Source organism: Aquarana catesbeiana, linkage group LG02 (assembly GCF_042186555.1).
Source record: "Aquarana catesbeiana isolate 2022-GZ linkage group LG02, ASM4218655v1, whole genome shotgun sequence".
NCBI classification, from domain to species: domain Eukaryota; kingdom Metazoa; phylum Chordata; class Amphibia; order Anura; family Ranidae; genus Aquarana; species Aquarana catesbeiana.
The window spans coordinates 793,018,650-793,031,760 of NC_133325.1; the positions used below are offsets into that span (position 1 = coordinate 793,018,650).

General features: G+C 46.3%; 1 protein-coding gene across 1 annotated transcript in view; it reads right to left on the reverse strand.

Moving 5' to 3' along the window:
* Positions 1 to 2,392: 2,392 nt before the first annotated feature.
* The window catches only part of LOC141127760 (uncharacterized), a 32,998-nt gene continuing 22,279 nt past the window's right edge, over positions 2,393 to 13,111 (reverse strand). The window contains exons 3-5 of the mRNA XM_073614519.1: positions 12,571 to 12,689; positions 4,120 to 4,253; positions 2,393 to 4,059 (exon numbers count right to left, since the gene is read on the reverse strand). Coding sequence (XP_073470620.1) covers positions 4,197 to 4,253; positions 12,571 to 12,689 — 176 coding nt within the window. The 3' untranslated portion in view covers positions 2,393 to 4,059; positions 4,120 to 4,196. The remainder of the gene's footprint in view (positions 4,060 to 4,119; positions 4,254 to 12,570; positions 12,690 to 13,111) is intronic.

A 13,111-nucleotide genomic window follows, 5' to 3' on the forward strand; every position in this document is an offset into this window, starting at 1 on the left:
GGAGGATGTAACAAGGATTATAAGGCCAGTAAGTAGAGAAGGTTTTTAGATTGTTTTAATAAGAATATTGTTTAGTGTCACTTTATTGATTAATATTCAGTATCAAATAATTTCTATATAAAGAAAATGATATATTTTATGATGCATTCAAAGTTGTAACAAGTGTTGCAATCATAGTGTAAAATTCCCTCCTTTCTACATCTTTGTGATGTTCAGTTTCTGATTTGTTGCTCCTACATTCCCATGAAGACACAAAGCACAGTTAGGGGGTGTTTGTTGTGTTTTGATTTGGGCTTTAAACACTTAAAAACAGAAAGTCCTGCCTAGAGCTCAGCAGAACAAGAGAACGGGTATTACCAGAAATGTAACATCTGTGCTCCACTCTGATTTAGTTTCACTTTTACTGTGGCCGGACTTTCCTGGACTCTATGGCTAAACTCCACCAACTGCCATTCAACTGTTCAATGAGCTTTCCCGATTGGCCAGTCAGAGCTCTCGAAAGAATGGCAGTTGGTGGAGCTTATGCCTTAAAAGTCAGGCTCCACTGATGAAGTGAAACTAAAAAAAGAGAGGAGCACAGAAGATGCTTTTCTACCAGGTAATCATCTGCTGTTGAGAAGGACCTTCAGTTCAAAGTGCAACTCGGAGTACAGACTCCCCTCCTCCTCCAGGATAGGTAGTAGTAATCGGAGCCTAGTCAGTTCCCACAATCTGTACTGGAGAGGCCGATGTAAGAAATACAACACTTTAAAAAATAAATATTCTGTATAAATGGTAGTTTGTACATTTTCCATTTTATGGTCAAAAATAAAAATACATTTAAAAAGGAGGATTCTTTTTTTCTGCCTGGTAAATAGGAGGAATTTTACAATAAAATGTGTCCTTATATCCAGTCTACGCGGTGGAGCTCTGGTCTCCTTTTTCAAATGCTTTAAGTGTATTCTTATCTTTGCAAAACAGTGTTCACACCTGAAATGTTCACACAATTCAGTCAGAGCAGAACCCCCCCCCCCACCTCACCATCTACAGAAATCCCGGAGTGCTCAGGGGATCCGGTGTCGTGGTATAAAACAATACTAAACAATTTTTTTAAGAAAGATTTATTTATATTTATAAAGATATATATTAAAATTGTTTAAAAACCATACACATATATTTAATATACATGTTTTAAAATATTTCACAAAAATTTTAAAGTTTTCATTTAAATAGGACAAGAAAAAAGTTACATGTATACAAGTTAATAGTAGAAATTTTGGACAAAACATGTAAACTGTACGAGAACAGAAGAGGACAGTATAGAACCCCGGTGCCCAAATTGTGGCCCGAGGATCTCTTGCAGCCCAGTCCTGTGTGTGTGGCCTGTGAGTTGTTGGGCACCATTTAGGTAGCAGAGTGGCAATGAGGTGGCAGAACGTTCTTGTGTTTCTGCACTAGGCCACTGAAGGATAGTAGACTGTACTCAGACAGGGAAGGTAAAGTCCCGGCCGGTGGACAGAGGTAGAGCAGCACAGGAGTGTGTAATTGGGCAAGTGATCACCACTGATGGGGTGGTTGGTGGGGGGGGGGGGGTAATTGCCATGACCACCAAAGCAGGGGCAATGGGGCCACAGACACCAGTGGGGTTATCTTTTATTTGTAAATTCTGTATTTAGAAATAAAAGTATCAAACCGTATCTGAAAAAGAGACAAACAGTAAAACAAATTACACCAGAGAAGTATGGAAAAAAAAAAAAAAAGAAACACTTCCACAAAAAAATGCTATAAGTGAGTAGGGTAGTGCAGTTTATCGAGAGCGGTCAGCACCAGGGCAGCAGACAAGCCGCTGTCAAGAACAACCCAACCTGCTAGCTAAAGGTGAAGCCGAACAACTGAGTAAAAGAACAGATTATAGATCACCCTGTACAGCCAGACTGCCCAGATGCTGAAAAGGACCAGGTAGGACACCGCTTTTTTTTTTTTTTTAACAGGAGAGGATAAGTAGCAGCAAAAGAGCAAGAGGAGGATTTATAAAGAAAAAATAAAATAAAATAAAAACGCTTCAGCCCCGGAAGATTTTACCCCCTTCCTGACCAGAGCACTTTTTGCGATTCGGCACTGCCTCGCTTTAACCGACAATTGCGCGGTCGTGCGATGTTGCACCCAAACAAAATTGACGTCCTTTCTTTCCCCACAAATAGAGATTTCTTTTGGTGGTATTTGATCACCTCTGCGGGTTTTTATTTTTTGCGCTATAAACAAAAAAGGAGCGACAATTTTGGAAAAAAAAAATAAAAATAATTTTTACTTTTTGCTATAAGCATCACTAAAAATATAATAAAAAAAACTATTTTTTTCCTCAGTTTAGGCAGATATGTATTCTTCTACGTATTTTTGGTAAAAAAAAAAAAAAAAAAAAATCGCAATAAGAGTATATTGATTGGTTTGCGCAAAAGTTATAGCGTCTACAAAATAGGGGATACAGTGGAACCTTGGATTACAAGCATAATCCGTTCCAGGAGAATGCTCATAATCCAAAGTACTTGCATATCAAAGCGAGTTTTCCCATTGAAGTCAATAGAAACTAAAATAATTTGCTCCGCATTGACTTCAATGTGATGCAGCACCGCATGTGGCCAGAGGCGGGGGGGGGGGCACCGGAGAGCCTTGGAACTGGCTGAAAAGGCCCGAGCACACTTCGGCTGACCTCGGCAAACCTTGGAAAGACTCCGTTCATGAGCCTTTCCGAGGTCAGCTGAACTGTCCTCGGCTCTTTCTGTGCATTATTGCCGCCGTTCGGCTCCGGCGCCCCCCACCTCAGGCCAAAAGCGGTACTGCACACCACTTTGGTCTGAATCCTGCTCGTTTTGCAAGACAACACTCGCAAACTGAGTTAGGATTTAGAAATACAGTGCTCGTATTGCAAAACGCTCGTTAACCGTGTTAATCGCAATCCAAGATTCCACAGTAGTTATGGCGATTTTTATCGGGACTGCGACATTATGGAGGACACATCGGACACTTTTGACACTATTTTGGGACCATTGGCATTTATATAGCGATCAGTGCTATAAAAGTGCACTGATTACTGTATAAATTATATTGGCAGGGAAGGAGTTAACACTAGGGGGCGATCAAGGGGTTAATTGTGTTCCCTAGTGTGTGTTCTAACTTAAGGGGGGAGGGGACTGTGCAGGGGAGATGACAGATCGCTGTTCGTACTCTGTATGAACAGACGATCAGTTTCTTCTCCCCTCAGAGAACCAGAAACGATTTACACACACAGATCCCGGTTCTCGGTGTATCATCACGATCGTGGGAACCCGGCGGCAATTGTGACCGCCGGGCACCTGTATCGGCTCCGGGGGCGAGCAGTGGCCACAGGGCGAAGCGACGTAACGTCTTTTTGCCCAGCCGTGCCATTCTGCCGCAGTAAAACTGCGGCGAATGGTCGGCAAGTGGTTAAAATCCTCCTCTTGCTCTTTTCCTGCTACTTATCCTCTCCTGTTAAAAGAAAAAAAAAGCGGTGTCCTACCTGTCAAAGGGTCAAAAGTGTAATGCAAAAATATATATACATATATCTCTTCCACTTTGTTGCGCCACGGGATAGAAGAGGGGGTGGGTCTTTCCATCTCAATGAAATAATGAAATTCAGGATTTATTGGCGTGGTGGGCGGGCGGGGGGGGGGAATTTTTGCATCCACCGACATCAATGCTGAGGGTCATTGCATCCATTGACTGAGGTTATTATTGCACTCACTGACACCAATGCTGGTGTACTGTACTTCATTAATGGCGATACATTCCAAAATATAAATAAAAAATGCAGCAGAACCAGTTTTTGGGCATGGAGATGTGTTATAGCTGCTAATTTGATTTAATGCATGAAAATGTGCTGCTACGGTGCAGCCCTCTGGAAGAGTCAGGGCCACAGTTGAGTTTTAGTTAAAGTTTTCAAGTTGACCACCATTAGTATACAGAGTCACATTGTACACAGTACAAGATATAGATCTCCCATTTCTTCCAGTGACTGAATCTGATGAGATGTTGGCTACAGGTCCGTCTGCCTCAGGCACAGGATGACAGCGGGCACAGACCCGTTACCCTGGGTGACAGCGGGCACAGACCCGTTACCCTGGGTGACAGCGGGCACAGACCCGTTACCCTGGGTGACAGCGGGCACAGACCCGTTAAGTACTATGATAGCCAGAGGTTCATCATGCTCGGTGATAGCAGGCACGGACCCATCCTGGGATCTGATTTCTTGAACGGTTCTGAGCAAATAAAGAAAAAAAGAGGACATGTCAGATGATGGGATAGGATACCCTCATAAAACTTACTGTAGCCGATTACAAGCCGATTGTCCAGTAGAAGGCTTACTTCCACACACCACCAGATCTTTCACCAACCCCTTCCTCTCCCTTCATGTTTCCTGGGCTCCACTTTGCCCCCTGTGAACCTAGAACTAGGTAGAGGGAGGCCGGCCAGTGAAATGTCTGTTTTGCTTCATCTTCCTACCTAGTAAGTAACATGCATTAGGCTCCATGCACACTTGTGGGACTTGTCATGCAACTTTGATGTCCAATGTTGTATGACAAGTGGTTCCCCACGTTTTTCAATGATAACCATTCATTTATGCAAGACTTAAATTATTAGCAACTTCAGAGTAGTTCATGCTCTACTTTGGTCAGATTTTCATTCAACTTGAGGGCCATAGACTTCATTGTTAACCCTCAGAAGTTGCATGAAAGTCGTACCTGAATGTTATACAATACAACTTGTGTGCAACTGTTGTTCATTATCACTGGTCAAAGCCAAAGTCGTATCAAAGTTGCTCTCCAAAGTCGGTGCCACTTTGGAGTCATACAAGATTGAATGGAGCCCAACATCACTTCTGGGTTCAGCTGTCCCTTTCTCTGGACGCTGTGGCTGGGGGGGGGGGGGGAGGGAGCCAATGGTGCAAAATTTGACCTCCATTAGCTTCAATGGAGGGCAGCTGAGACATTAGAAGTCTATTTCAGTAAAGAGAACCTGTCACAACAAAATTGCATCACATAGTTCCCCACGTGATCTAAAAAAAAAATGTTTAGTGGAAATAAAATTACAAAAACAAAAAAACACCCCTTTGATTCCCTGCCCCTTATGGATGTAAAACACACAAGTTCGGGGTACCCATGTATGAAAATGTAGATTGCGCTATGTTATATCAGAGTGAGAACAATAATTCTAGGGCCATTATTAACTGTTAACTCTAAATTGATAACCTGTTGGGGCTTTTAAAAATCACCTATGGAAAATAAGAGGCTACAGAAGTTTGTTGCCAGCATTTCTACTTTCTGAAAATATATCATTTGCAGCTGCACATACTGTGGCTGCCGACTTCTAATAAAATCGATGCATCGGGATTCAGCCTTAAAGGGGTTGTAAACCCTCGTGTTTTTACACCTTCATGCATCCTATGCATGAAGGTGAAAAGACACCTGGCAGTGACCGGCCCCCCAGTTTTACTTACCTGAGCCCCTTTATTTAGTCGGCAAAGACGCACTCTCCCTCTCTCCACAGGGTCTCGGCTCTTGATTGGATAGTTTGATAGCAGCTCAGCCATTGGCTCCCGCTGCTGTCAATCAAATCCAATGACGCGGGTGCTGGGGGCAGGGCCGAGTCCGGCATGCGTGTCTATTGACGCAAATGCTGGACTCGGGAGCGTGCCTGCAAGGTAACCCGATGGGACTTGTAGTTTTGCAACAGCTGGAGGTCCACTTATTTCATATCCGTCCTAGGGGGTGATCTGATGTGGGGAGGAGCCGCGAGAGCCGCCGTGAGACCCCAGAAGACGGTGTTCTGGGGCACTCTGCAAAATGAGCTGCACAGTGGAGGTAAGTATGACATGTTTGTTATTTTAAAAAAAAAAATGAGGGTTTACAACCCCTTTAAATGATTCTGCATTGATGCAGAGGACAGCTGAATCGCAATTTCACCGATGACGTCATCCTGGCGCTCCCTGGTCAAGAGTCCTCCCTCCTCTCCTTGTGTGCATCATGCAGAGTGGTGAACTCCCGCTGTGTCACAGAGCTTGAATCTGAAATGCTCGGCGGCCGCTATGACAATGTCCCGCTTCCTATGATAGACGGCACACTGATCCAATGCCGGGAAATTTCATCAGTGTGAAGTCTATTATTGGAGGCGGGGCTTTGTTGACAGCGGCCACCTGGCAATTCAAATCCAAGCTCCGTGACACAGAAGGAGATCGCTGCTCTGTGTGATCCAGGCACCGGTGAGGCGGCATCTGACATTGCTGCACTGATGGGTTTTTGATGAACCCCATGGGCAGTAATCGTGATGCATCGTGGAAGCTAATCGAATCATTGACATGACAATTGTAATCTAATTGAATCGTAAAACCAGTGAAGATGCGAAGCTCTACTATCCAGGGATCCAGTGCTGTTTTTTTGTTGGTTTTCAGGTCCCCATGCCGCAATGTTTATGATGGGAAGCCTGCTGCGATTCCCTGTGGCTTCTCAGCCGGCTCCCCACTGCGCTTTGTGAATGGCCCCCCAGCCTGCCAGGAATAGTAATGTGTGCTAGCAGATTGTGGGCAGAAGTTTCCTGCCAGAAATAAACTGCCAAAAGTGAAAGGGTGGGGGGGGGGGGGGGGAAATCATCGGAACCTCAGGGATTAAATCTCCAAAAATTAGGAGAATTCCGCTTTTAGATAGTTGTCCCTGGAACAACTGCCCCCATTGGTAGATTACCCCTCATCTCTTGTTCTGGGGAGAACACTTTGGATTTCCCCTTATTGTCTGTTTCGATGACAAAAGTTCAAAAGTACAAAAAAGACGTTTGAATATGACGGGGGGGGGGGGGGTGTTCAACCTTTAACACCACCCAAAACTAGAAAAAAAAAAAATGAAGTCTTTAAATGTTAAGTCAGATTTTGTCAGAACACTTTTTTTGCCTGAGCTATGGAGGAATTTTTATAAAGTCATATCAAGAATTTGCCTTGCCGGTAAGAGATGCTTAGATCAAGGAAAAAGAAGAACTAGGGATGCACAGATCCTGGTGCCAATACAGAGCATTACGGAGTACTTGTGAAAATACTCCCAATACGGAAACTGATACTTTGCAGTGCGATTTGTGTGCATGGAAAGGGAATAGCACCATCTAGTGGGCAGTTTATGAAAAATGTTAGAACGTGCATATCTGGTCAAATGCAAAATCTGCATAGGAGTCTCGGTCTCACCAATCATAGCAAATCACAGCAGCAGGAGGAGGTAGGTGGCCATAAAATAGAATATATTTATAGCAGAAAATACTGATTTTACCTTGTAAGCAACAAGTGTCAGAAAAAGGTTTAGTCTTTAACCACTTCCCGCCCGCCCTATAGCGGATTGACGTCCGGGAAGTGGTTCTGTTATCCTGACTGGGCGTCATATGACGTCCAGCAGGATAACATGCCGCAGCGCGCCTCCGGGGGCGCGCATCACAGCGATCGGTGGAGCGGTGTGTCAGTCTGACACACTGCTACACTGATCTTGGTAAAAAGCCTCCAGCGGAGGCTCTTTACCACGTGATCAGCCATGTCCAATCATGGCTGATCACGCTGTCAATAGGAAGAGCCGTTGATCGGCTCTTCCTCACTCGCGTCTGACAGATGCAAGTAGAGGAGAGCCGATCGGCGGCTCTCCTGGCAGGGGGGGTCTGTGCTGATTGTTTATCAGCGCAGCCCCCCCGCAGATCACCACACTGGACCACCAGGGATCGCCACTAGGACCACCAGGGAAGGGGCAACATGTGGATGGCCAGGTATGTACCCCATGGCCATCCACATGTGCCCAGTGTGCCAAATCTGTGCCAATCAGTGCCCACAAATGGGCACAATTATGTTGCAGTGATGCCCAGCAATGCCACCCATCAGTGTCCATTCATGCCACCTGTCAGTGCCCATCTGTGCCGCCATATCACTGGCCGTCAGTGCCGCCATATCACTGGCCGTCAGTGCCGCCATATCACTGGCCGTCAGTGCCGCCATATCACTGGCCGTCAGTGCCGCCATATCACTGGCCGTCAGTGCCGCCATATCACTGGCCGTCAGTGCCGCCATATCACTGGCCGTCAGTGCCGCCATATCACTGGCCGTCAGTGCCGCCATATCACTGGCCGTCAGTGCCGCCATATCACTGGCCGTCAGTGCCGCCATATCACTGGCCGTCAGTGCCGCCATATCACTGGCCGTCAGTGCCGCCATATCACTGGCCGTCAGTGCCGCCATATCACTGGCCGTCAGTGCCGCCATATCACTGGCCGTCAGTGCCGCCATATCACTGGCCGTCAGTGCCGCCATATCAGTGCCCGTCAGTGCCGCCATATCAGTGCCCGTCAGTGCCGCCATATCAGTGCCCGTCAGTGCCGCCATATCAGTGCCCGTCAGTGCCGCCATATCAGTGCCCGTCAGTGCCGCCATATCAGTGCCCGTCAGTGCCGCCATATCAGTGCCCGTCAGTGCCCCCATATCAGTGCCCGTCAGTGCCCCCATATCAGTGCCCCCATATCAGTGCCCGTCAGTGCCCCCATATCAGTGCCCGTCAGTGCCCCCATATCAGTGCCCGTCAGTGCCCCCATATCAGTGCCCGTCAGTGCCGCCATATCAGTGCCCGTCAGTGCCGCCATATCAGTGCCCGTCAGTGCCGCCATATCAGTGCCCGTCAGTGCCGCCATATCAGTGCCCGTCAGTGCCGCCATATCAGTGCCCGTCATTGAAGAAAACGTACTTATTTACAAAAAGTTTTAACAGAAACAAAGAAAAACTTGTTTTTTTTCAAAATTTTCGGTCTTTTTTTATTTGTTGCGCAAAAAATAAAAACCGCAAAGGTGATCAAATACCGCCAAAAGAAAGCTCTATTTGTGGGAACAAAATGATAGAAAATTTGTTTGGGTACAGTGTAGCATGACCGCGCAATTGTCATTCAAACTGCGACAGCACTGAAAGCTGAAAATTGGGCTGGGCGGGAAGGTGTCTAAGTGCCTGGTATTGAAGTGGTTAAATGGTTTTTAAATGGTTAAACTGCCCTCACTTACAGAGTTCATCCCCTTGATCTAAAATAACTAAAATGTTACAATGTTTCCTTTTATCTATCAGCGCTGAGCAATGTTGATAAAACATTTTTTTGAAAATAAATTAAATAAAAAAATCCGACAAATGTTTGACAGCTCCAAGTAGAGAATGGCTCTGTTATTATTATTATTAATTAGGGATAGATTGAATGGGTTTTTTGGTACCGATACCGAAAATAAATCTTCCTTGATCCCGAAAACTGAAACCGATACCGAAAGTGACTGTTAAAAATATTTTTATACAGGAGACGGTGAGAGACTGCGGACATGGTACAGGAGATCAATGCAGCCTCACCAGCGCCCATCATGCAGCCCGCATTTGCCCCTCAGATGCAGCCCACATGTGCCCCTCAGATGCAGCCTCACCTGTGCCCCTCAGATGCAGCCTCACCTGTGCCCCTCAGATGCAGCCTCACCTGTGCCCCTCAGATGCAGCCTCACCTGTGCCCCTCAGATGCAGCCTCACCTGTGCCCCTCAGATGCAGCCTCACCTGTGCCCCTCAGATGCAGCCTCACCTGTGCCCCTCAGATGCAGCCTCACCTGTGCCCCTCAGATGCAGCCTCACCTGTGCCCCTAAGATGCAGCCTCACCTGTGCCCCTAAGATGCAGCCTCACCAGTGCCCATAAGATGCAGCCTCACCAGTGCCCATAAGATGCAGCCTGCCAGTGCCCGGCATGCAGCCTGCCAGTGCCCGTCATGCAGCCTGCCAGTGCCCGTCATGCAGCCTGCCAGTGCCCGTCATGCAGCCTGCCAGTGCCCGTCATGCAGCCTGCCAGTGCCCGTATCAGAGTGGCAATCTCCGTGTTTCACGGAGCTGCATTTGAATTGCCCGGGTCGCAGTAACAATGTCCCGCCTCCTGTAATCACGTCACACTGATTCAATGTCCCACCATTGGACCAGTGTGCCATCTGTCACAGGAGGTGGGACATTGTTACTGCGGTCCTGTGTAGTTAAGCTCAGTGACACAACAGAGATCACGGCGAGGAGGGGGGAGGAGAAGAAGACTGCGCCAGAAGAACACCTTCGTAATGGGCAGCACCAGGGACGAGGCCCCGCCCCCATTTTCAGGAGAAAGGGAGAAGGAGAGAAGAAGAAAAGAGGAGTAGAAGAAGAAAAGAGGAGTAGAAGAAGAAAAGAGGAGTAGAAGAGGAGTAGAAGAAAGAAGAAAAAGGAAAAGAAAGAAGAATTTATATAGCGCCAACAGTTTACGCAGCGCTTTACAATGTAGAAGGGGGCAGCACAATTACGATACAGTTCAATACAGAAGGGCCTTGCTCGTAGAGCTTACATTCCTAAAAAAGGGAGGGGGGGGGCGGTAGTACAAAAAGGTAATAGCTGCGGGGGATGATTTGATGGGGTGGCTCGGGTGCAGTTCTTAGGTGAGTGTGGCATAGGCTTCACTAAATAAATGGGTGGACAGGGTAGGGGCTGATCGGACATACCGGGGCAGAGAGTTCCAGAGGATTGGAGAGGCTCTGGAGAAGTCCTGTAAACGAGCATGGGAGGAGGCAACAAGGCAACTAAAGAGCAGGGGGTCCTGGAGGAGTAGAGAGAATGATTTGGGCAATATCTGTAGATGAGGTTGGTGATGTAGATGGGGCGATGTTGTGTATGGCCTTGTATGTTGTGGTTAGTATTTAGAATTTTACACGGTGGGGTAGGGGAAGCCAGTGAAGGGATTGGCAGAGAGAAGCAGCAGTCACGGATCGATTAGTGAGGTGTATTAGTCTACCAGCAGCATTCATAATAGACTGAAGGGGGGATAGCCTGCGTAAGGGTCGGCCATTAAGGAGAGTTGCAGTAGTCATGGCAGGAAATAATCAAGGAGTGAACGTTGTTTTGTGGTGTCGTTAGTCCAAAAGAGGGTGAATTCTGGAGATGTTGCAAGGGTTAAGGTGGCAAGATTTAGCCAGTGATTGGATGTGGGAGTTGAAGGAGAGGTCAGAGTCAATTACACCCAGTACCCTGGCATGTGTGGAGGGACCAATGGTTGTGCTGTTGATCTTAATGGTAAAGTCATGGGAAGGGGATCGGAGAGGAAGAAATATGACAAGCTCAGTTTTAGAAAGATTGAGTTTGAGGACGTGGTGTGACATCCATACCGATATGTCATTCATTAAGTTTGTGATCTGTGGAGATTGAGGCGGTGAGTTGAGGAGTGGAGAGATAGATCTGGGTGTCATCGGCGTAGAGGTGGTATTGGAAGCCATGGGAGGTTATCAGTTGGCCCAGGGAAGAGGTATAGAGTGAGAATAGGAGGGGCCCAAGGACGGAGCCTTGGGGTACCCCAACAGAGAGAGGAAGAGGAGTGGAGGAGATGAGTTGTGACACTGAAAGTGCGCTGAGATAGGTAGGAGGAGAACCAGGATAAAGCAGAATCAGAGGCCAAGGGAGTGGAGTTTGCTGAGGAGGAGCAGGTGGCCAACTGTGTTGAAGGCAGAAGAGGGGTCTAAGAGTATTAGTATGGAGTACTGGCCATTGGTTTTAGCAGTTAGGTCATTGGCAAGTTTTATTAGGGCAGTTTGTTAAATGAATGCATCATGGAAATCCTGGATTAAGCGCCCTCTCTCTTGTTTTCATACTTGTACGTATCAGCCACATGCACTTTAGGGTCATGTGTACGTGGGGGCTGACAAGTGTCTATGTGATAGCAAAATGGCCATGACAGGTCCTCTAAGGGTTAAATTAGGGGTCGGGGGGGGGGGGATTTAATAAAACTGGAGTGCAAAATCTGGTGCAGCTTTGCATAGAAACCAATCAGCTTCCAGGTTTTGTCAAACCTTCATTGAACAAGTCGAAGTTAGAAGCAGATTGGCTACCATGCACAGCTGCACCAGATTCTGAGTGCTCCAGTTTTAGTAAATCCCCCCCCTAATGTCACCTCTACACTCCAATGAAGCAGATTAAGTCTAAATGGTGTTTAATCAACTTCTGTCCTGGCCACAACAGCCGGAGAATGATGTCTCTGGACACACAAGTGATGAAATGCTCATCGTTTCTGGGTTCAGATGTTGCCACACCTATAAAAGTGATCGGCCAGCAATCAGATCTACAAGAATCCCCAAGAACACTCATTCTGCTATACCAAGCAGTGTGTATAATAGCTATAAAATAGAGACATAGATAGAGGAGATCTCTATTATTATAGCCATTATACACACACAAAACACTGTATATTTATACATATGCACTGCCATAACCCCTTATGTAGGTGGCAATGAAAGTTAATAAAGCAAATTACCAAACTGAAGGCCCCATATGTAACAAAATGGTGTAAACATTTTGGAATGCAAAGTAGTTATTTTACAGAGTAAACCACTTCATGCCAAGACTTCATAATGTGGTCTATGGGGAAGGTTTTGCTTACAATTATAAGCACCTGCTGGCTGTGATCTGATAATGTATTACATTACACCCCCCCCAGCTGACTGCACATTATTTCCGCAATAGCATAAAGAGAGATATGGCATCACTTACCCGATGTTTAATGCAGATAATCACCACTACTGTCACTAGGGCAATGACACCAATACCGACAATGGTACCGACAACGATACCGACAGTGCTACCTTCATTTCCTCCATTTTGATAACTTTCTGTGATATAATAAATTGATTTAGAAAAAAAAATTACAAGACTTGGATATATGCACGATCATAGAATTTTGACTTGTCTGTAAATCCCATATCTTGGATTACAATACAGAACACAGGCTTACTATTCATAGACTGGGTTATAGGACAGAGCCTTTGCATGTTTGGACACTGGCAAAGCTTTTGAGGACACGCCCCCTTCCCTATAGGTCGACCCCATTCCAAAACATCTCAGTTTTTAAAAGAAGTTTAAGTAAAAACAAACCTTCGTACTTACCTCCATGCTGCAGTATCAGTCTGATTCTGCAGCTGTCCCCCAAGCCTGGGAAATGAGTGATCACATGACCCCTGATCGCTCAGTTCTGAGTCTTATTAGAGCGGAGAGCAGTGACTCTTTAGGTCACCGCTCTCCACTCTGCCCTTCC